The 23,671-nt window shown below is 49.3% G+C and overlaps 1 protein-coding gene across 1 annotated transcript in view; it reads left to right on the forward strand.

The window, feature by feature from the left end:
- The window catches only part of SMOC2 (SPARC related modular calcium binding 2), a 124,509-nt gene that overhangs the window by 56,874 nt on the left and 43,964 nt on the right, over positions 1-23,671 (forward strand). Inside the window, exons 5-7 of the mRNA XM_084777464.1 lie at positions 6,948-6,995; positions 10,745-10,795; positions 12,183-12,257. Of these exons, the coding sequence (XP_084633590.1) occupies positions 6,948-6,995; positions 10,745-10,795; positions 12,183-12,257 (174 nt within the window). The remainder of the gene's footprint in view (positions 1-6,947; positions 6,996-10,744; positions 10,796-12,182; positions 12,258-23,671) is intronic.

A 23,671-nucleotide genomic window follows, 5' to 3' on the forward strand; every position in this document is an offset into this window, starting at 1 on the left:
ACAGGAACACTGGCTGTCAAGACGGAGCCCTGGGGCTGAGCCTGCTGATGTCTATAGCATGAAACACGACAGAGTTGTAGATTCACAGTAGGATAAGCAGTGGTGCAGACAGATACAGGCCTGCCTCCCTCACTGAGGCTGTGGTGCTGGCATCTGTGACTCAGAGGAGCCACAGGAAAGTACAACACAGGGCAGGGGACAAAACCAGCTCTAGCCGGGAGGTGTCCTGTGGCGACCACAGAGGGACAGAACCGACAGGATGGACATACAACAGAGGGGACCTATCGGATTGGCTTACATGATGTGACCTGTGTAGTCCCACAGTGGCTGTCTTCTGAATTAAGTAGCGGATCAGTCTGCGAGGCTGGATGCTTCTGCCTCCACAGTTCCAAGCTGGTGCCAAAGGCCTGGAAAATTCCTGGGGCGTCCCTGGGTTTTTAGTACCCATTGAAAGCTGGGTTCTGATATCCACAGAGGAATGTAGTAGCAATGGCCACCGGAAGTTAATGAGGCAAAAGGCAAAGCCCTTCCCCTCACTGCCTTTGTCTGACTGCCACTGCAAGGTGATGTCCACACTTAGGGGGAAAACCTTCCCACCCTGACCCACGGCTGAGTGGCCGTGTCTCAGTTGGTTTCAGATCAAGTCAAGCTGACAATCACAGCTAACATCCCGCTAGCCTTGAACATTTTGTTTACATTCTGAATGCTGGTCCGCAATTTTCCTGAGAGATCAGGATGACGTCATTTATCTTTTAAAAAAACCAACCATGGAGGCTTCCACCATGCCAGCCTCCCTTGATGGCTACCGCTCACACTAACAAGTAATTAGCCCATAGACCATAAACCAGTGACCTGCCTGTCCTTCTGGTTCGTGCGTGGAGATCTAGGTGTGAGGGGCAGAGGGCTCAGGCAGAAGAGGAAGTGTGGAGCTCTCAAGCGCCTTTAGGCTTTTCCTCCCAGTTTTGTCTGACTCCTCAGTGGGCATTTCTGAGCCAGTGGCCTCTTCTCAGCACAGGACAGTGCTCGGCCAGTTCTTGCAGCACCTCCCACCTGGACTCACTTTGCAAGAAGCCCACTCACTGTTCACTGTTATTGCAGCTTTTGCCAAGCGTTGGCCACCAGGGAACCAGCAGTGAGTGGGGCCTGGGGGACACTGGTGTAGCCTGGAGGCTGGGCCAGCAATGGGTGTGCACTACAGACACATGGAGGACACCATTCTGTCTGTCCAGCAACATTCAGAAAAACACCAAGAGGCGTGGTTCTCATAAATAAGGGCAGGTTTGGAAGGTATAGGAGAGGAACTCACCCCTGAGTGCTGTTGACTCTCCGCCTCTTGGATTACACCTGTCTTTCCGGGGAGGTGGGGTATCCTCAAGGGAGAGTGGTGGCTGGGAGTTGAAAACAAAAGGTGCTTTTTAGAGGAACTGAGCTCTTTCTGGGTGACTTCCTGTTTCCCTCCTGAGAGCAGGTGTTTTGTGCTCAATTCCTCCGGGGGACTTAGGTGCTTCACGAAGCCCAGCACACCTAGCGCTCCATCCTGGCCTGCAGCTAATGCCTGCAGGGCCCTCTCTGGCACCAGGAATGTCCAAGAAAAATGGCAAAGCATTCATCCTACTCTTCATGTCCCTTGCTGGTCAAGCTTATGTTTCTTCAGGGATACTATTGTCTGCTCCTCCTCCGCCTTTCTTGCCCTCCTTCCCCTCCCCCTCCTTCCCCTCCATCCTCCTCCCCCTCCTCCCCCTCCTCCCCCTCCTCCCACTCTTCCTCCTGTCCTTTCTCTTCTACTTTCAAAGGCTGACATGGCTGGGCATCCAAGTAGGTGCTAAAAACAAAGACGTTTCCCCTGTAGTTGGGTAATTCTGTAATTTGGAAATAGCTTAGAGTTTTAATCTCAGCTCTCTGCCCTGAGCACTGACCAAGAGAGAGCTCATTCCTAGCCAGTCAGGTTAAGGATATTGTAGGCTGACCCTTCATGCAACGTCTTAGAAAAAAGATGGATTATTTTTACTTTTTTTTTCTTTTTTCCCCCCAGAGCTGAGGACCAAACCCAGGGCCTTGTGCTTGCTAGGCAAGCACTCTACCACTGAGCTAAATCCTCAACCCCCTATTTTTATTTATGTGTGTATGTGCATGCATGTGTGTTTGTGTGCATGTGTTTGCAGCTGGTGGCACAGGACACAGGAGTCACATCCCTTGGGACTGGAGTAACAGGTGGTTGTGAGCTGCCTGATGTGAATGCTTAGAACTGGGCTCAGGTCTTGTGAAAGGACAGTGAGTGACCTTGTACACTACCAGCCATCTCTCCAGTGGAAGGACTTTTAGCATCACACTATCCTGAGAGTCTTCACTTGGACCTTAGTCAGAGCCTCGCCTCTGAAGTAGGCTCAAATTCTCAGGAGAGGCACAGAAACAGTATAACTTGTATGTGGTGACATCATACTGGTTGGCCCCCATACCTGGGACCACATCCTGGAGCTGAGGGCAGGCAGGTGCTTCAGGGTGAGAGATCTTGTCCACTGAGATGGAATGTTCAAACTTGTGACCCATAGTTGTGGACATTCGGACAGGGCTGGGTAGGTTTGTGGTCTCTTCTGGAATCTTCTCACACCCATCTCTGCTGCTTGGTCCAGAGAATTCTACTCCAGGGTGTGGAAGACCCAGGGATAAGCTACAAAAGTCTTTAGATCGGACCAGATGATCTTTCGCGAGGCTCATGAAAGAATAAGATAGTCCCTGGCCTCTGTTAGCATGGTCTCTATGAAATTAAATTTTCAGAATGCTCGTGAAGTTCCCTTTGCCCTATATAGTTCTCAAGGGGTTTCCTCTCACATGTTCTAATAAACTTTCCAAAAAAAAAATAAGAGGCCTTTTATAAGCAAGTAGCCCTGGTTTATACTGCTCACTTAAAGAGCAATACCTGGGCACTTCTGGAGATAGGCTGCAAACCTTAAGACAAGCGTCATCTCTTCATTTCCTGGTTGGCCCTCACTTCTGAAGCTTGAGCCGAGGAGGGCAGAGGACAGGCTGTGTTCCTGTGTGGGCCCCAGAGCCCGTGACTGTGAGTGCAGTGCGTGTGAGAGAGCCATGGCAGCTTATCCACAGTGTGGCTTCTGTCCGTCAAACCCTCCAAAGACTGTGCAGAAGGCCAGAGTGATTCCCTCCGTGCAGAAGAAGAGCAGGAGGGGCGAGCTTCCCATCAGCTCCAGGAAGCTACTTCCTCTTACTCTGCCTTGAGGTCGACAGTTCAGACTGCTAGCTGTATGGCGGGCTCAGTGCAGACGAGAGGAGGTGCCCCTGATTTGAGGGGACCCACAGCTGGTGGGGGCAGCGCAGGTCCCAGTTGTGGAAGAGTATATGGGCAAAGACTGGTGCCCTGCTCCTTCAGCAGCCGCAGCGGTAAGGAGGTGGCCTGAGTGTCCCCCCAGCTACCTGGAGAAGCAGCCCTAGGAGCCTGTTGTAGACTCCACTGTAGTCAGTGGCCTTGTGGGTGGATGGACTGGGAGGTTGTAGAGTGAGCTTTTGGAGCCCACTCCAAAGGACAGTGGACGCAGCCCTCACCCCAGGCGCTCCAGATGCTGGCTCCTTCCCAGTCCCCTGCTGGCTGCAGAGAGTGAGCTGACTGGACCCCACTTTTCAGTAGCCAGTTAACCTTCCAGGCTTCAGTTTCCTCAACTCTGTCTTGGGTAGGGCTGGGTCTTGAGCATTGAAAGACCGAAGGAGTGTGAAGCTGTCAGGACAGTGAGGGATGCAGGCTGAGAGCTGCCCAGGCGCTGTGGGTGCCCGTGTTGCTAACTGAGTGCTTCTCCGTGCATCAGACTGAGCTTCCTGGCATCACGCTACCGTGCCGTTTATGCAGCAGCCCACGGTGGCATGTCAGAGTGGTGGTGCAAATGAGCAAACACATTGGAGAAAGTTGATGGCAGAGGCAGCCGCGGTGTGGGCATGAGCGCCCCTCTCTAGTGACTTGGCACACTCCTTCACAGAGCAATGCCATGGGCCATTTTTGAACAGGCAGAAAACACCGCTTCTGGCTTCCTTCTGTATGTGGGCCATGCTTCTCCATGAGGTCGCCATACTGCCTATTTGTCGCTTTGTGGTGTAGCTATTCTTGGGGCAGCCTTGCTGTGCAGCATGGGCCAGCCTCAAATTTGAGGCTGCCCCATGCCTCAGCCAAGGGCTGGGATTATGGGCCTCATACAGTCTGCCCATTTTGTAGGTGAGGAAATGGGTTTAGAGAGGTAAATCCAGGTCTGCGGAGGTCACGGGCTGCACTGAGGAGGCCCACGCCCTCTCTCTTCCTCCTGTGCTGCATTGTCAGCGCTGGCTTGATCTTTCATGCTATGTGCATGCCCTCTTGTTAGAGAGAGAGAGAGAGAGAGAGAGAGAGAGAGAGAGAGAGAGAGAGAGAGAGAGAGGGAGAAAAGAGAAAGCAGGAGCCACTGGCACCTGCTAAATGACAAAGGGAGATGCTTGTCCTGACAGAGAGAGCATGGGTCTGTTTTTAATTCTCCCAGCCTCCCTGCCATCCCCTCTCCTTCTCCTAAGAAAAGCCCTGAGTTCTACAGAGTCTGATTTCTGGGATGGTTCTTCTGCTCTGATGGGGACGTTGGCTCTTGTAGGTGAGCGAGCAACACCTGCTGCTTCCTAGTGCCCACACCGGAAGCCTCATCACTTATTTGGGGACAGGGCCAGTGTGTCATCAGAGCACTGGCCTCTGTGAGGTCGAGGGCAGCCCCATGTTATATTGCCAAGTGGGCTGGATCTGTATTTAAACCAAGTACCTAGGCTGCGAGTGTCAAGAGTCCAGCGTCCCTCCATAATTCACTGGCACCCCGTTACATAGTGGGTTTCCTTCACTAGATGTGCCCCCTGCAGCTGCTCAGAGAAGGACATCTCTCTTAAGAGGCACCTTTCAGGAGGCAGATGCTCACTAACAGAGGACACTTAGCATGACCTTCTGGTGTTGGTCCGGAGTGACACAACAGGGGCATCCCACCGTGGACACAGAAGACAAGCGAGCGTTGTGAGAAATCCCAGCTGCTCCGTCGGTCTTGCGGTCCTGTGGTCCTGCGGTCCCTTGGCTTGCCCACTCTCCTGGCTGCAGCTCCCTTTCCAGTCCTCCAGGCCAGCATCTTGCAGGGAGGCAGGACAGAAAGCTGTGGCCTCCCTGATCCTGGATGGACTCCTCCGTGTCAAATTCCTTAGTTCACAATGTTTGGATGGCAGAGTGTGTGATCAGGGATACTTGGTCCTGCAGAGAAGCTCTTTCTGACAGACGGAGATCAAGATAGAACTATTATTGCCAGTCTGTAAATGCTGACTGAAATGAGGGGCCCTATGAACCCAGTGATGGCTGCTCCGAGAGAACCTGCCCCCACACCCCACACCCTACACCCCACTCATGACCCCAGGAGTAGCTTGTCATGTCTTTTCTTGATCCTGACTCTGATCAGCTTTCTGGTCAACAGCTTGCTTCCTCCTCAGATTACAAGAGATTATCTTAATCCAGCCCTGAGGCTTTCTCAAGGGGGTCCTTTGATTATCTGGAATATTTATACTTTACTCACAAATTAAGACCCACATGCTTGGATGGACATAGTTAGTACCAAAAGTCACTTGGAGTCAAAAGAGGGAACGCTTCGGTTCATCATAGCTACACATGGTAGTACAAGGAGGAGTCAACACGGGAGCTCTGTAAGGAGCCGGTCCCTGAAGGTGGGGCAGGCCAGGTAGCAACGGGGCGGCTCGGGGACAGGAGTACAGAGTGGCCAGCTATGACTCTCACCAGGGCAAACCCTGACCCCGGGAGCCATAGAACACGATCGCTTTCCCCCGTGGGAGAACAATTTAGTCAGGAATAAGAAGGTACCAGCCTTGGAGTGATCCAGGAAGTCCAGCTGCCTCCCGGGCTGTGGGCTCCTATCTCTCAGGTATCTTAAGCAGCATTGTGGAAGCATCAGGAAGGGCTGGGACATGCAGAGCTGCCGCCTGCCTTCCGGGAGCCTCAGAACCACTCGATTCCGTGTCTCCCCGACACATTACTACTGTTTTCCAAGAAATGCCAGCAACTGAAACAACACCACAAAGTCACCGTTGCCTGTAGTGGGGAGTGTTGATCTCTCTTTCAGCATTATATTCACAGCTGGAAAGAACTGTAACAAATTTCAAGCTGCAGCCTTGCCTGCCGAGGGGCATTGTGTTAGTCTCTGCTTTGAGCAGAGGTTATTTTTTTTTCTGACACACAGAGCAGGTGGTGATGTGGTGTTGCTATCTGATGCAGTTACGGTGTGTTGGAAACAAAGGGCCGTCACCGCCGCAGATTTGTGAGAACTGTGCCCACGCTGTGCAATTCCACAAAGTAACAAACGGGCAGTGTGCCGAATGCATGGCCCTCACACAGAAGGCAGATGAGTTCAGTAGAGACACAGACACCCATAGCACGTCTGTAGGAGGCAAGCTCCTGAGATATCCTCAGCCCATGTCCCTCACTGTCCTGAGAGCTTCACACTCTGTAGATCTGTCAGTGGTCTGTGGTCCTCTACAACAGACAAGTCGGCACTTCCTTTCCTACAGTCAGCCTGCAGCTGAAGCCAACGATTTGGTTTCCTATAGCTTCTGTAGCTTGTGTCTGTAGACATTCATCATGGTGATGTGTGTTGACAAGTAGACTGAGGCTGTTTTTTGGGGAGCGTATATTGCCTCATGTTGGGGTAAAGGTCTTCTACACATAGCTGTACAATCTCGGAAAAGGGGGCTCCCCCATACAGTCAGGGCTACCACTTCGGGTGAGAGTTTCCCCCTGTGTTGTCAGATGACTTGTATAATTTAGCTAGAACATGAGGATGCACTTTGAACGTATTAAAATGGAAGGATGGGGGCGCGTTCCTTAACTGGTGGAAACCATTTGGCGGGGCATCGTAACTCTGTTCTTTATTTTCCTCTCGTAGGTTCAGTAAATGAAAAGTTGCCGCAGCGGGAAGGTGCTGGAAAAGCAGGTAACTCTCCTGAAACAACTTTGCATGATGATGTATGAGGTTTGGTCTCATCGCGCCGTGAAATGACTCTCACGTTAAAGCCGAAGTGTGCTGGGAACTGTTGCCCAGCTCTGCTTTCTGCTGGCTGCCTGTGGGTCAGGCAGTACACCCAGGGGTGTTAGCTTCAGCTTGTGTGGGGACCCCTGTAAGGGACTCAGGACTGCTTTGGGTATGTTGTGTTCAACTGTAGGTATGCAATTGTATGTGTGCAATAGTACAGTGCATTTCAGCACTGTAGTGTATAAAGACAACTGTGATGTAGCAGGTAACACTGTGGGTGTGGCACATTCAACTGTAGGTAGAAATGCTGTGTTCAACTATGCTGTGTCAGGCTGCACTGTGGGTGTGGCAGGTTCAAGTACTACTGTGTGTCCAGAAGGACCACTGTGGATGTGTCAAGCTGAGCTGTAAGTGAACTGCATTCAACTGTGGGTGTGTCAGGCAACACAGTGGGTGTGTGAGGGTCTTTGTAGGGTACTAGGTTCAACTGTAGGTATGTCAGGCAACATGGTAGGTGTGTGAGGGTCCCTGTAGGGTACTGGGTTCAACTGTAGGTGTGTCAGGCAACGCTGTGGGTGTGTGAGGGTCCCTGTAGGGTACTGGGTTCAACTGTAGGTGTGTCAGGCAACACTGTGGGTGTGTGAGGGTCCCTGTAGGGTACTGGGTTCAACTGTAGGTGTGTCAGGCAATGCTGTGGGTGTGTGAGAGTCCCTGTAGGGTACTGGGTTCAACTGTAGGTGTGTCAGGCAACACTGTGGGTGTGTGAGGGTCCCTGTAGGGTACTGGGTTCAACTGTAGGTGTGTCAGGCAACACTGTGGGTGTGTGAGGGTCCCTGTAGGGTACTGGGTTCAACTGTAGGTGTGTCAGGCAATGCTGTGGGTGTGTGAGGGTCCCTGTAGGGTACTGGGTTCAACTGTAGGTGTGTCAGGCAATGCTGTGGGTATGTGAGGGTCCCTATAGGGTCCTGGGTTCTACTGTAAGTGTGTTGAGTGGCTCAGACAGCATCAAAAGAAGCACTTGGCGAGAGATTAGAGGTTCAAAGTTTTGGCCTCTCACACATTCCAAGTTGTAGAAATTACTGATACTGTGATATGTGTCTGCCTGTGAGGAGGCAAAATCTTTCTCTATGGCAGCTTCTCTTCTGAGCAAGAAACAGACATTTGACTTCTTTCCTTGGGGACCACTTGATGACTAAATTCCTCTTCTCCTGGGCTGTAACCTGCCTAGTGAGACAACTTGGGAAGACCTGTCCCTTGGTTCCTTGACCTTCCTCAGTTTCCCCCTCGGTCCCTGTAACACACAATCTGCTTTTAGATTTTTGGAGTCAGGAGAGGTCAGGAGAGGTTTTCAAGATGAAATGAATTTTTAAAAACCTAACCATCGGCATTTCTCTTCTTTTCCTGTGGGTTATACTATAATAAACCTGACAAAGAGAAGTAGTGTGAAGACAAGACATGGAGAAATGAATGTATTCAACCCCATCCCCAAGGAACAAAACTGAAAGTCTCTTGGACAGGACCTGGGCTTTCCTGCCCTGGAGAAATGTCTCTGTACAGTTAAGATACAATCATGGAATAAGTACAGAGAGGCCCAGGGTAGATACAGAGGGGCCTGGGCTAGATACGGAGAGGCCTGTGGTACATGCAGGTAGGACTAGGCCACCCACAGAGGCTTGAAATATGCTCAGAGGAGTCCGAAACAGGCAGAGCCATTGATCAGTCTAGAGAGATCCTGAGGTTTTACAGGAGGATGGTTTTGTGGTAGAATATGTACTTGACAGGGGGCACCACGAGTAGCTTTGGGTGGGAGAAAACAGTGCAGCACCCTGCTGGAACAGGAAGGCACAAGGGGGCATGGTTTGCACTTAGAAGAAAGAAGGATGCTCAAGTGAACTCTTTGACCTCCAGTCTATAAGATAACAGGAAAAAAGTGCCAGCTTATGAGTAGAAAGTTAACCTGATGCTGACAGGAGGGGGAGGCAGAGGACTCTGCTACTTGCAAGCATCTCCTTATCAGGGTGCTCATGGGGTCCATTGTGGGACACCCTGGGAATGTGGGGTATGGGTACAAAACAGATTCAAGGAACAAGCAGGACTCTGGACTGAACTCCACTGGTCTCTGGACACGCACCCCACAGAAAGGATGCGTTAATGAAGCAACATCCAGGTTTAGAGAAAAAAGGGAGACATAGCAGAGACACGGAAGGAAAGCATAGTTTCCCCCACTCTGTCAGCTGTGTCTGTTTTGTTAGGCTGAGTTATGGCTTCCAGTGGGTGTGTGGCACCGTGGGTGTGTGGCACCGTGGGTGTATGGCACCGAAGGTATGTGGCACCGTGAGACACAGCATTCCAAGGGCAGGTGGAAAACTGAGGACTGCCCACACAGGGGCCTGAGCTGGATGGACAGGGCCTGGGCACTGCTCTGCCTTCAGGCTGGACATCAACCATGCTCACCTCACTCTGGGCATCCAGACCTACAGTCAGCCAGCAGGGACTCTGATTTTGTGAGTGGCTCACAGGGTGACCTGCTCCTTAGCAATACACACCAGCAAGAATGATTTTTTTTGTTTGTTTAGGTTTTTTTGTTTTCATTTGTTTGTTTGTTTTGGTTTGGTTTTTGGTTTTTGGAGACAGGGTTTCTCTGTGTAGCCTTGGCTGTCCTGGACTCACTTTGTAGACCAGGCTGGCCTCAAACTTCATGCCCGATCGTTTTTAGTTTATTTATATTTATTTATTTTTTATTTTTGGTTTTTTGCCAAAACCCCAAGAGACTCACACATGCCATTTAAAGGCTTTTTAAAAATTATCTTTCAAAATTCTTAGTATATTGAACTTGGTTTAAATGCATTATTCCTTTCGTTTTATTTTCTTAGGGGGAAAAATATAGCTCAGCAGCAAATTTCCCCTGTGTCATTTTCACTGTAAACACTACGCTTGCATGTTCCATGTAAGTCGAATTGAGTTCTTGATGTGTGGACATCAGACTTTTTTCAAGAGCTTATTAAAGCTTGAAGGTTTAGCAATAAGTCTTCTTTGCTGCCCTCTAACCCTTATGTGGGGCTTCGGGACAGCTGCCAGATACAGTGGGTCACAGCTAGCCAGGCCCCATGGCCGGGCTCTGTCTTATATGCTGATTCGGAAACCAGTGTATCAAAATCTCCTGGGCAGACTTAAATGAAAGCAGTAGAGAGAGTCAGAGAGGCCAAGTGCCACAACCACTGTTACATCACCTGCTCTGACTGTGAAGGTCCCAGGAATCCACGGGGCGGTGGTCAGTAAATTCAATGAGGAACTATCCTTCTCCAGGAAACAGGGCCACTCTTCTCAGTGTCCACCCTGCCTTCCCAGCCACCTCTTCATTAGCCTTACCCTTCCCACACCATAGCTCCCCTCTTATGCATTCTACTCCGAAGCGCCCCCTCTCTGCCATCATGGGTAAACAGCTGGAAGAGTGTATGGGGAAGGTGAGGCTAGCTGGTCCACACCGCGGCTTCTAAAGTGGCCCCTGCCTGTCAGGAACTGGGACTCAGCTCCCACAATGACCCCTGTGGGTCTCTGTCCTCGTCCCCTCCTGGTGGCCTTTTGCTGTGTGCTGGGCGGTTGGTTCTGTGGGTGGTTTGCAAGCCCTGGGCTCCAGCCTGGATGCACACTTACTTACCTTACTCTCATAATTGTAGTCTCCTTGCAAATCTTTTCCGTTCTGAATTCAGATGATGCTGCAGCCCCAGCATTGGAGACTCAGCCTCAAGGAGATGAAGAAGGTGAGCCGGTGATGGGGGAACAGCATGGGGAGCGGCGAGGGGCAGGCAGGGCAGGGAAGCGGTACCAAGCAGATAAGGGTACAATGGTTTTCACAACCTGGCCACAAAAAGAAGGGTTCTGCCTGATGTCACTGGCTTGTGACCATAGGAGGGCATTCACCACACAGGAGGAGAGCTACCCAGGAAGGTCAGGAAACAGACGGCTCAAGTGATGCCGAAGGGTGCTTCTATAGGATGTGCAGGCCTGCAGATTGAGAGCACGTTATACGTGCAGTGCTGAGAATGGCAAGCAGACACTGTGCTTGGTTGCACATGTCAAGAAATCAGGTGAATGTCTTCATGGAGATGCAGAACAGTCCAGAGGGGGCTGGTGACGGGTGGCTGTTTCCAATGTCACGAGGCACCATTGCTTCTTCTTGGTGACATCCCACGTCGCCATGGGCCTCTACCAAGCAGAATACCTTGGTAGTCATTTTACTAATAGACATGTACACGCTTGAATTTTTTAAAAAAGGTGTGATATCATGTGCTATTTCCCCAACTCGCATATCTGGTCCCTATGACAACAAGGATTTGGGGAAAACATATAAGGGATTCACATTATTTAAGAAAAGAAAGACTTTGCATGGTTTCCAAATAATAGCAGTGCCTAGAGTCCACTGCGGCTGCCCTGGACTCTGCCATAATAACCCTCCAGCCACGGAGCCCCAGGCTGCCTGTCCCACGTGGAAGGGGGTTCAAACCCAGGCGATGTGCAAGGTCTGTGCTCTCAGGGCAGAGTAACGTCCCTGCCGTGCACAGGCAATCACGGTTGGTACTCGGTAGTAAGGGGACTCTTTGTTCAACAGTGTTATGTGGGAGCTGTATTTTAAATATTTTATTTTGTGCTTAATCATTCAACTATGTGAGACCCTCATGTTGCACAAGGTTACCTTTTACTACGTGGGATGTGTTTTTGCATGGGGCTGCTTCCTCCCTTCCCCTCCCTCCCTCCCTCCTTCCCTCCCTTCCCTCCCCCCCCCCCTTTATCCCCCGGTGATGCTGAGGAGCAAACCCAGGGCCTCCTGTACACTGACAAGGAACCACACCGCTGCTGTGCTACATCCCCAGCTCACACTGGAGTGTGTACTAACACTCAGAACCTGTCTTTATCAAACCAAACATTTTACTTACACTTTTGAATTTAAGAAAAAAAATTATATTATTGTTTCTTTTGCCATTTACATTTAACCATTTATTTTTGACTGTTTCTTTTAAAAAGGTGAACTACACCTATGGGCGGGGGTGGGGGTGTGGGGGCGGGGCAGTCAGGGCAGCTACTGAATTCCTCAGCCGAGAGAGTTTGTGCTTCCTGGTGATCCGTCCGTCCATCTTGCTGTCTCTTTAGATATTGCATCACGCTATCCTACACTGTGGACTGAGCAAGTGAAGAGTCGGCAGAACAAGACCAACAAAAACTCAGGTAAGCCGGGAGCTGGTGACAGTGTGTAAGGGAGCATGTAATCCGGGAGCTTTGCCTTCTACTACCTTTTAAAAGCACGTCTCTATCAGATTCTCTACATCAGAATTTCTCCGTTCTCTGAAGGAAGTCTGCGCAGCTGCGTGTCGGGCTGTGCTTTCAGGCGCAGTGGGGCTGGTGTTGGTGAGTGCCCTCCTGGAGGAAGTTTCCAGGCTGTCTGAACACTTGGCTGTTTTAGGCTAAAGCCTCCGGATGTATGTCCTGCGCCTGCTATGGAACAGTCGTGACAGACTGAGCTTAAGAAGCCACCGCTTTGACGTTTTGTAGACAAGCCACATAGCTTGTTAGTGACTGCCCCGCTTTCAGGAGTTCACGGAGGTCAGTGGGTGTTTCCTCTGGCCTTTTGCAGAATCTGAACCTGTTCTCTGGGTTAGAGGGCAGGCAGCCAAGGAAGATCAGGGTGACCACAGGAATTTCCTGGGATTGACCTTGAGCGCAGAGATGATAGGCAGCCACTCCTAAGGGCATTCTGGCCAGAGGGCTGCTGTCCAGGCTGTCTGCTTCTTTCAAAGTGCATTTTTAATAAGGTGTCGTAGAGACCTGAGGGGTGTCATGGCTCAGAACAGAAAGACTCTAAGTGCCTCCACAAAGAGGTTGGCTGTCAGGAAGGCTGTGCCTGCTGTTCTAAAATCTCAAATCCCTCTGTGTGTGGGCGGGGGGTGACCCCTAACTGGGAAAGCTTGCTGACTTATACCGCACAGGTGCAAAACAAGGGCCTAGAAGGTGAAATAGAAGGCTGTCCTGGAATGGCCAGTGGACTCCGGAGGACTGAGTGTGCCACCCCATGATGGTCCCTGACCCTCCCTTCCTGGCCCTGGCTCTGAATGGCGGAACCTCACCTTGTCCCTGATGTGAGACTTTCTCCCTTGACTGCTCTGAGGAAGGGTAGAACCCAAAGGTTTCACCACCAGTTTTAAGTATGCAAATGGCAGGAGATTAAAAATATTATTTTTCCCAGCAATGATTACTATAGGCAACTTCCCCTGTCGTTTTAGTTTTATTTCTGTTGCTGTGGTAGAACACCCTGACCCAAAGCAGCTTCGGGCGGGAACGGTTTCATTCGGCTTACAACCCACTGTTGGTGGGAGCTAAGACAGACCCCCCAGCAAGAACTTGAAGGCTCACTGTTCCACATAGCAGATCAAAGGGCTCATTTCACAGCCAAAGAAGTGTGGGTAGAGCCGTGAAGGATGCTGCTTGCTGCCTTGCAGAGTGGCGTATACTGCGAGTCCTGGATCATCTGCCTGGGAGCGCCGCCTCCCATAGTAGACGGTCTTCATTAATTGATAATCAAGATACCCCCTACCCCCAGATTTGCCCATAGGTGATATGATCGAGGCAGTTCCCCGTCCTCTCAAGTGACCCAGGCTGTGTCAGCTGATAGTTAACGCTATCCAGAGCACCTACTTATCAAAAGTCACCAGCATACATCTCTCATACGCTCAAAACCCGGGTTTTATTCAAAACTGTTGCCATACTTACAAAAGTTACCGGACTTAGTCCTGTATCAAAGCACGAATGAGAAAATAATTAAATTACTGCTTGTTTCCAGTTTTACTAACTGACTGGTGGGTCTTGAGAGCGTCTCATGGGAGAAACAATATGGTCGTGACTGACTTTGATCTGAGAAACATACAGATGACTACAAACGCAGTCACTGGGCATGTGTAATGTAAAGGCACATTTAATTGTGCTGTGGGGTGGGTTAGCTTAGCCAGGTAACTTGCAGAACAAGCCCGTCACCTCTCAACCACAGTTGCCAGAGTGTGGGGCCGATAACAACTACCCTCCAATAGCTATGCAAGCATTCAGTGTACAGAGGACTGGGGGGAAAAAAAGGCCGGAGGAAAGGTCAGTTTACATAAGCCATTACAGTTTGTTTTACACTTCTGTATGCGAGGAGAACTCAAAACAGAGGCATGAAGGTGATTTATAGACATGGGCTGTGAAACCATTAGGTTTTGTTTGTGCTTAACTGTTACCGTCTACTTTCTGAGGGTCAAGAAAGTGGCTCCCATGTGGTACCGCAGAACGTTTAAAAGTGGTATGAGCAGCAAAGCTGTCAGTGCTCCTAGGACTTATGGCCTGACTATTGTTAGTAAACTTGCCCATCAGAAGACCTTTGTTTGTATTTAATTTCTATTTTAAGAGCTACCTTTACTTATAATCACCCTTGGCAGATATGGAGATGTTTATTTAACGAAACAGTTGAGGTAAGAGAGTCTAGATGGGCAGCTTCTGTGCACGGGTTCCATCCCAGGCTGACAAACAAGTACGAGAGCGGTGAGGTATGAGTTGTTACTCCGCGTCGTCAATGCTGACTTACCTTAGTGCGCTTCTCGCCTGTTCTTTCCTTCACAGTAGATGACAAACTAGTAATGCACGGCTTCCCTTTACGTGAGAATAATACACATAAATCAGCATTTCTCCCACGAGTTGATACTAAAACAGTATCATATGACTTTTGCTATAAAGCCTGGCTACATATCAGGAGGCAGCGTGAGTGCAACCCAAACAGGCTTCAGGGTTTAGAGTGACAGTGGGAGCCATTCCTGCAAATAAGACACAAGGCCTTCCTAGTCTGTGACAACTTACATATAGTAGTTCCGTGAGTGCTCTTTATTTTCTAAATTAGTATAATTTTGCCAGCTCGAGTTCTGTGGGCCCTCATAGAACCGTTGTCTTGTTGTTAAGCAAGAAAAAAACAGACAAATCACTGAGGGGGGTGGGGTGGGGAGAGACAGAGACAGAGACTTTCAATGCCATTATATTTTGATTACTAGGCATTTCCTTCTTGGCTGCTTTAACCTGGTAAGAAAACCAATCAATGTACATTAAATTAATGAGTTAAATTCTAAATTTGCTTTTCACCTAAGAATGCATTATTTTTCAAATTTTCCTGTTGGTATAAAATAAAATGTGTTCACTTCTTCCCAGCCTTGAATCATCTTACTATATTAAGTTTTATTTTCCTGTTCATGAGATATATATTGATTACAAATTGTCTTAGATAGAAGATTTTAAAAGATTCTTTCACTTATGTGCTTTTCAACCTATGTATTTATTAAACTTATATGAATCTAGTCCACATTCTCTCTTGTGGGATGTATATAGGGCTTTTCAAACCATGTCCTGATCCTTCAAACACCCGCCTAGAATACTAAAGAGGAGGCTCAGTTTTTCTCTCTTGCACTGTTCGTTAACAGCATCATAAAATAACTGTTTTTCCTGAATCACGAATGCCAGTTTGTATAGGGTTTGTCATAGTTTGAATGAGAACGGCCCACATAGGTTCATATGTTAGAATGCTTGTTCCCCATTTGGTGGAACTGTTTGGAGAGGGTTAGAAGGTGTGGCCTTGTTGTTAAAGTCATGCCACGGGGGCTTTGAGGTTTCAAAAGCCCACAACATTCCAGTTGTTACTCCTCATGGTCTCAACATGAAAGCTCTCAGCTATTGCTCTAGCACTGTACCTGCCTGCCCGCCCGCCTGCCGCCACACACCACCCACCATGATGGTCGTGGACTCTACTCTCCCTCTGAAACTGTGAGCAAGCCCTCAATTGAATACTTCCTTCTATAAATTGCCTTGGTCATAGCGTGTCTTTTGCAACAACAGAGAGTAACTAAGACAGAGTTTTATGACTCTCCAGAGTACAAGCCTGAATCTTGGTAGTTTACAACAGTGAGAGGACCTGTCAGTGGAGGAAAGCACATCTGAACAGGACCTCTAGAGCCATGTGAAGCTGAACCAGGTGATACACCCTGGGGGAAAATAAGAACCACAGAGATGAGGTTTTGGGCCAGTCGCCTATCTCTGGGAAGAGACATCTTTCGGTGTGGCGAGTGACTTGAAGACCATCTCCAGCAAGACCGTGTTCACATGCTGCACATCCCTCTGCAAAGCATGCATCATCTTTTAACAAACAAACAAACAAACAAACAAGCAAGCAAGCAAACAAACACAAGAGCCAGGCTGCTGTCTACACATTATTTTCAGAGGTCACAATCTTTTGTGAATGAATACCTGGGGGCTTTTTCCTATGGTTCATGTACGGAATAGGAAGTAGTGTGTGAACTCAAGAAATGTCCATGGAAACTGTTTTGTAGAAGGACAAGTGTCACCAGGAAGGCAGGCTGGGAGGGGATGGCAGGGAAGTTGCCCACAGCCTGCCTCAGGCCAGCAGAGCCTTTCTGAGATGAAGCGCACATGTGGACCAAACTCACTGATCTGCCCTCTCCCCTTCCTGCGCCTGAGCTATAGCCCAGACGAGTTACAAGAATGTTCTGTCAGGTAAGAAGTCCACAGTTACTTCTCTGGGAGTCTCTAAGGGGCTTCTGTGTCAGGGCCCCTGGTACAGTGGGCATCTGCTTTCCAGGCACATGTGCCCTTTGACCTTTTGCAAAGTCCTTTCCCAAGACTTCCGTGGATAGGTGCAGGTCAACCGGCCAGTTTTTCTAGCACATGATGGACACATGGGAGTGTTCAGTCAGCACTGCTCTGCTGTGTGCCTCCTCCTTGTGACCTATTCTCACACTGAACAGTTTCCTCCCTGGTCTTTTGTAGCCAGTGTGGGTCAGAACGGCCCTCACCATCCAGCAGGACAGTAGGTAAATAATAACCACTTTAAGACAGGAAACGCCATGTACAGGTAGCCATCCAAAGAGAAACTCAGTAGACTTGTCTTCTGCATCCACCCTACAACATTGGGGATCCCAGAGTTGGGGTACCTACCCATAAGAGCCTATGCAGTGAGCATTGGGAGGACACAGGCACTGTGCCCCTACCACCCCCTCATCTGAACAGTGGTGATATAACCCTCCCACTCCCCATGAGGGTCGACAGATTGGGGTCCGTGGCCAAGGCCAGAATCATTTCAAAATGGGGCCAGACTGGATTGAGACTGACAGAGACCTTACAAGGTACCACCATGAACACAAGCTACAAGATGCCAGGTGGCAGGGAAGAGGCTCCTCTCAAGAGACTGTGTCCAGAGAAAGGTGAAGCTGGCCTCACCTCTGGAGTGAGGCAGAGGTATCAGTGTGTCTCCTGGTCGCTCCCTCTGAGCCTTGACGTTCTACCCAGAGTTCACAGCCGCCAGATAATGAGCAATGGTTTGTGTCCGGGCTGCAGCTGTAGCATCCACCATCCGCATGAACACCATACAGACCTCAGAGCTCCTCCACCTGGTAGGCTCTGGTTTGAGTCTGTGCCCTCCACAAACAAGCTTGCCCATTCAGGACTGCAGGACCCAGAGGCCCAGCTGGGAACTGCACTCCAGGTGAGGCAGCTATAGCCATTTTTCACTTTCCTTAACCCTTACATGGGCATTGAAATATTCCAGGAGTTATCACCGGGTCAACTGGGAGCCTCATGGACCTCAGATCCGCCCAGTGATCAGAATGAAGTGCATGGGGCATAACATCTAAGGTTATCCACTAGCCACGAGAGGAGGGAGACGGTCCAACACCTCTCTCTGTCAGGAGGACCTACTGATGCTCCTTACGGTAAGGCAGGCTCTGTTACCTGGCACAGGAAGAGGGATCTCCTTATATCTTACCACCTGAAGCTCTGAAAGGCTGTGGTTGGTGAGCTACGGTGGGCAGATTGTCCATGGTCACCGGGTACCAGCTCAAGGTTCCATGTGGCTGGGTAATCTTCCTACTTATGTCAGGGTTCTGTAGCTGTAGTTCTGTCTGTCTGCAGGCAGCCCCGCCTGGGCACCAGCCAAGGACTGGCCCTCGCCTATAGCACTGAAGGCCTCTGGGCTACAGCCCCACATCAGCAGATGGACCTTGCTGTAAGGTGTAGAGAATCTGGGCGCTGCACATCTCACTGCCTTGTTTATTTTTAAACGCAGAGTGGAGGTGTTGAGTATCTGTTTTTTCTCTCCCTGCCTGGGTCGAGCCCAGCGCTGAGCCTCGGCTGACCTCTGGGGGAGAACACGCCCTATACGAAGTCTTGCCTGTCTCTCTGCAGACTGCTGAACATGGGCTCCCCAACCTTTTATTGTCTTTCTGGATTTTTGCACAAGCTGAAGAAACAGAGAGACCTGGCTTGTGTCATCTTCGGACACTTCCTCCCCGCTTCCCTCTGCCTGTCCCTCCTCAACGGTTAAACACTTCTCTGGCTTATGTCCCAGAGGACATCCTTGATGCTCACCATGTCCTGTGGTTTTATGGGACCCCCTCAGTGGAAATATTTTCTGCCTTATTCGGGATTGATAACTTTTGCTTTACTGCACATATTAAAATTAATGCCAAAATATAATTATCTTTTAATTCTGCTGTAAATCAAGCTAAATTGCATTCCCTCTGGGGCAAAATAATACGAATTGCATTTTGTTTGTAACTTCTGGGCTTTTCCTCTTGTTTCTCAAAAGCAACATTATAAAACCATCAAAATACCCTTTAGACACGTACGTTATAAAGCTTTGGTCATTTGAAGAGATCAAAATCTATAAATTACATAATTCCCATTAAGTGTAGGTGTAGCTACACATGCTTTTAAAGCGTTCTTTATCCTGCTTAAAAATGTACATGACAGAGTTGATTTAATTTTCCTAACTGTACAGGGGTGGGGAGGGGTTCCTAACTATAATGGGAAGAGAGATCGTTAATTTCAAACCTGCTTAGCTCTCAGATTTCAATGTCAATCAAACTCTGAGTAATTAAACTATTAAAAGATAGAACTTTTTTTTTTTTTTTTTTTTTTTTTTTTTTTTTTTTTTTTTTTTTTAGTGAAATTGAATGGACTCTGGGCTAGGCTGGTTGGAAACACACCAGTACACTTCCATATAGAGAAACACATTTGACTCTGTTCTCTAAAGAGAAATGAAATTCAATTTGCCATCGAATCACTGGGTCCAACAGGAGTTTCCTGTGCAGATGGAGCTACAGTACAGAAAGGATATGGGGCTGGTTATGAATCAAGCCAAGGACTGTGATTACACATGGCACCCTTAAAGCCTCTGTGAGCCTGAGGCTGCTGGGTCTCAAGGGGAAAAGCACACTTCAGAATCCTATGTGGATGCACAGCCCAACCTGGGATGCAAGCTTTCTCCAGCTGCTTTTGGCAGAGATGCGTGAATTTCCAAAGATGGGCTGTGGGGGGGGGGGTGGACCGTGGGGTGGGAGGGTTGGGGGTGGGGTACCTCAAGCTGACAGAGCACTGGGCTGTGCGGAGCTCTGAATGTACCTGCCTTAAACATGTATTTCCTGCTAACGTCTCTCTGATGCCTGGCTGTGGTCAGGGGCGCGCTCTGCCTCTGGCAGAGGCCCCTGGACACAGAAAAGGGGCTTTGTGTATGGGAACTGAAAAGAGGCAGTCTCCTCATGGCAGGCTCACTTGGCCAGGCCTGGGGTCCTCCTCGCTGAACCTGGAAGGGTGGCGGGCACCTGATAAGGGAGAGGTGCAGTGTGGAGTGTTGTAGGCCAGAGGTGCGTGGGAGGTGGTGGACTGAGCAGACCGAGGCAGGATCCCCCTTCTCCTGAGCTGTGCCAGGCTAGCTGAAGTCTCTCTCCTAACAGCCTTCCAGGCTACTGCTACTGTGGCTTACAGCCTTGGGAAGCATAGAAGAAAGTGGGCGTCTCTGGGCTGCGGCTGATCCTGACAGAGTGTGGGCTCCCGCATTTGCAGTTGTACATGTAGGTGACTTCTGCAGATGCTACCGGGGGCTACTAGAACCTGCTCACCGAACCTACTCTTGCAGATGGTTCCACGGGCTCTTAGCATCTGCACTGCTGGCTCTGAAGCAGCCCCGGTGATGCATTTTAAGCTTTTCTTCTTGGCGTGTTGGGAGCTAATATTAAAATTTACAGGCCACCAAGAACACAAACTCACTGTTACCGGGGTGAATATATCCGAATGTTCCTAATAGTCACACTGGGTATGAAACACAACACTGCTCTCAGGAAGGCTCCAAGAATAAGGCTTCTGATGCGCTCTGGGTACCAGATGGACACAGGATAAGCAGATATTTCACCCTATCCCATGAGCCATTGTTGCGCTTTTCCTGGTGGTGGTCTTTTGAAGCCCCGCGTTTCCTTTTGGATGGATTCTGTTCACTTGGTTTCTTGTCAAACCCTTATCTGCAGAACCCTTTCTCTGCCCTCAGTGTTGGTCACTGGGGCCCTTGAGCAGGATCTGTGTTGCTGCTGGCGGCAAGCCGTTGTTCAGAAGGGTCTGTGTCCCCCGAGGGTGGCCGGTCTCAGCTTTACAGAAACTTGTCCTGAGTACCCTCCTCCTCCTCCAAGAGGCCGAGCTGACCCTTGAGAGCAGAATTTGGGATTAATCCAGATGGTCCACTTGTCGGCTTCCTCCTAGTGCCAGCAGCAGTTGTGAGGGGAGGAACGACGGCAGTGCCACCTACAGATGTTGCGTGGGATGCCTCTGGCCCGTTGATGTTTCCATTCGCCTGTCATCTGCTTTGGTCTGATGATGCGGCCTGGAAGTGAGGCCGCCCTGATGTTCACAGACCTTTGTTTAGCTTTTTAGGGGGCTTGGAGATTTAGGAAAAAACATTTCCCTGAGCTCGTTTCAGAAGCAAATTTTGATATTGTTTATAATTTTGACTTGGCGGCTCTGAGGAGATTCTGCTGATACCCCCTGCCCTTCGGCTTAAGGGGCAGGCATTCCTGAGCTAGGGCTGAGCCCGGGGCAAGGAGAGCTGGCAGAGCTGGTCTTTCCTTGGCGTGCAGCACAGCCTCTCTGCCTCCTCACAGGGGCGTGCCCCTGACATACCTCTTCTGTCCACTTAGTTCTGAATTGAAAAGCCCTGTGCCTAAACCCTCTCACATACGACGCTTCGGCATGTGAATTTGGGGGGGGGACCCACATCAGAATCATCGCTACTGGGGTGATTCAGGCCTGAGTAGAAGATGGGTGTGAAGATGGAGCTGAGCATCGATGGAGTCCTAGTGCTTGCTGCTGCCCACCTGCGGTCCAGGTGTCCATTTCCAGGAGGTCCCCTGAGTAAGATTGAGTTTGTGTAGCAGGGCTGCTGGGTGAGTTCCCACCGTCCTTTATACAGGCTTCCATTTTTATGTGGCAAATGCTGGCCGAAAGCAAGAATTCCCTCAAATTTAGCCATGGTTTTCCAGCCACAGGTACTATGTACAAAAGATGGCTCGTCACCAACGATGCTTGTTTACTCATTTCGTGAAAAGCAGCTGAGTATAAAACTATGCTAATAAAGTAAGAAAATGTAGATGTGTTTTGGAAAACCACAGCAGCATGTCTGTCTGGCACCTCAGCCAGAAGGATGCCTCTTTCCAAAGTGCCCTTGTACCCCAGGGCATGTCATCGTCCTCCCCCCCCCTCCTCCTCCTCCTCTTCCTTCCCCTCCCCCTTTTCCTCCTCCCCCTTCTTCTCCTTCTCTTCCTCCTCCTCCCCCTCCTCCTCCTGCCCCTCCTCCTCCTCCCCCTCTTCCTCCTGCCCCTCCCCTCTCCTCCCCCTCCTCTTCCCCCTTCTCCTCCTCCTCCTCCCCTCCCTCCTTCGTGAGCAGCAGCTGTGCACACTGGTGAGGCCCAGGCTCCAAGTGTTTGCTGTATGCACAGTGCACAGGAAAGGAAGCACTTAAGGTTTTAAGGCATGTCCTTGCACTAGGTGACGAGCCTTTAATTTCTGCACCTGTGTGCTGTTATGTCCATATATTAACGCTTCATAAGCTGAAGCTTTCAGCAGCTGCAGAGCGCCATTTATTATTAACATTTTGTCACAAAAAAGCAGAGCCTATCTCTGCAAATGTGGCATGTGTGGTATGTCCCGTCACCCTGAGAGAGGAGCACCTCTGAAAGGTGTCTTATGGGGCCATGCGTTGGAGGGGAAGACCAGGGGCATCACTAAGAAATTCTGGTTGGAGCTCTCTCCGTCTCTCTGCCACGTTCCTGCACAAACCTTCTGAACTCATCTTGAGATCTAAGTTCTCCAAATCTCTCAGTTAAAAGACATTTTTTCTTGAAAACTTAGAAATAATTTTGGTTTTCTTTCTATTTTGTCATAACTCTGATTCAAGAAAAAAAAAGACACTTCATTTTAGAATTTTTAAAACTTAAAAAAAATGCAGTACAGCAAGTATAATGTTTGCTTGGGAAGACACTTAATTGGCTTAAGGCATTTTTTTCTAATTTAACTATTTTAAATAGTTACCTTTTTTCTCACAATACTGACATATTTTATGATATCTAAAGCTACCCCAATAATTTTTGCAGTAGCAACTTGTTCCCATAAACTTACACATGAATAAAACCATGGGTTTGAAGCAAAAGTTAATTAATAAACTAGTTAAGATAGTTATGTGTATTTCTTGTTTTGCCTTGTCATTTAAAAATCATTACCTTTTATTTTCTGTTTGTGCTTTGTCGTAATTTATAAATGCACACTGACATTCTACAGGCACCCATGGAGCGCTGAAAGCCCGTGGGTTTCTGAGAATTCCCTGTCATGGGTGTATTGATCAGATGTGACCAGATAAAGAGAGAAACACACACACACACACACACACACACACACACACACACACACACACACACACACACGCCTCAGTGGGAGGAGGCCAGAGGTATCTCTGCCCAAACACAAGTGTCAAGGCAAGGCTGAATAGGACGTTAGGTGTGGAGTAATTTATGTTTATGTCCTCTCTGCTTCATTCCGTGGGCAGTAAAGCTTTCTAGCCACACTGTCCTGAACACTGAACCATCACAGGGCTCACCATGGTCTGTCTGCCATGTCCCCAGAGGTAGCATGTACCTTGACATGCATGGCAGTCACACTGGCCAGTGGCGCCAGGCGTTGCTATCAAATACTCCATGGATCACTTGAACACCGCTTGATGCTCTTAGAAGTATGCGGTGCTGGCTTCCCACCATTTCTGGCATCATGCATCACGGCTTCACTGCCTCGTGTGCCCTGTGCTGCACCTTGTGGCTACCAGGCACCTGTTGTCTGTCTGCTGCCCTCAGAGTTTGGCAGGACATAGTCTCTCATATTTGGACATATGCAGTAAAGTCTCTCAGTGCAGTTTCTTCGTGACAGCTCACTTCTTTTTAGCGTGGGATGTTCTGTTGTGAGGATATTCCACTGTTTAATCTGTTTACCTTCTGACTTACGTTTTGTTTGCTTCCAATTTCAGGCCATTATGATTTATTCAGCTACAGGCACTCGTGTCCAAGTCTGTGTGGACTTATAGTCACATTACCTGCCTACACGTGTAGATACAGGATTGAAATGGATGTCTGCATTTGGTCTTGTTTCCTCTGCTGGATGTGGCACTCCGAAATCCCACTTCCCATCATGAACTCAGTGGTTTGAATGGGAACAGCCTTCATAGGCTCCTGTGTTTGAACACTTGGTCCCTA

This window comes from Acomys minous (assembly GCF_964271855.1).
Source record: "Acomys minous genome assembly, chromosome: 3".
NCBI lineage: Eukaryota > Metazoa > Chordata > Mammalia > Rodentia > Muridae > Acomys > Acomys minous.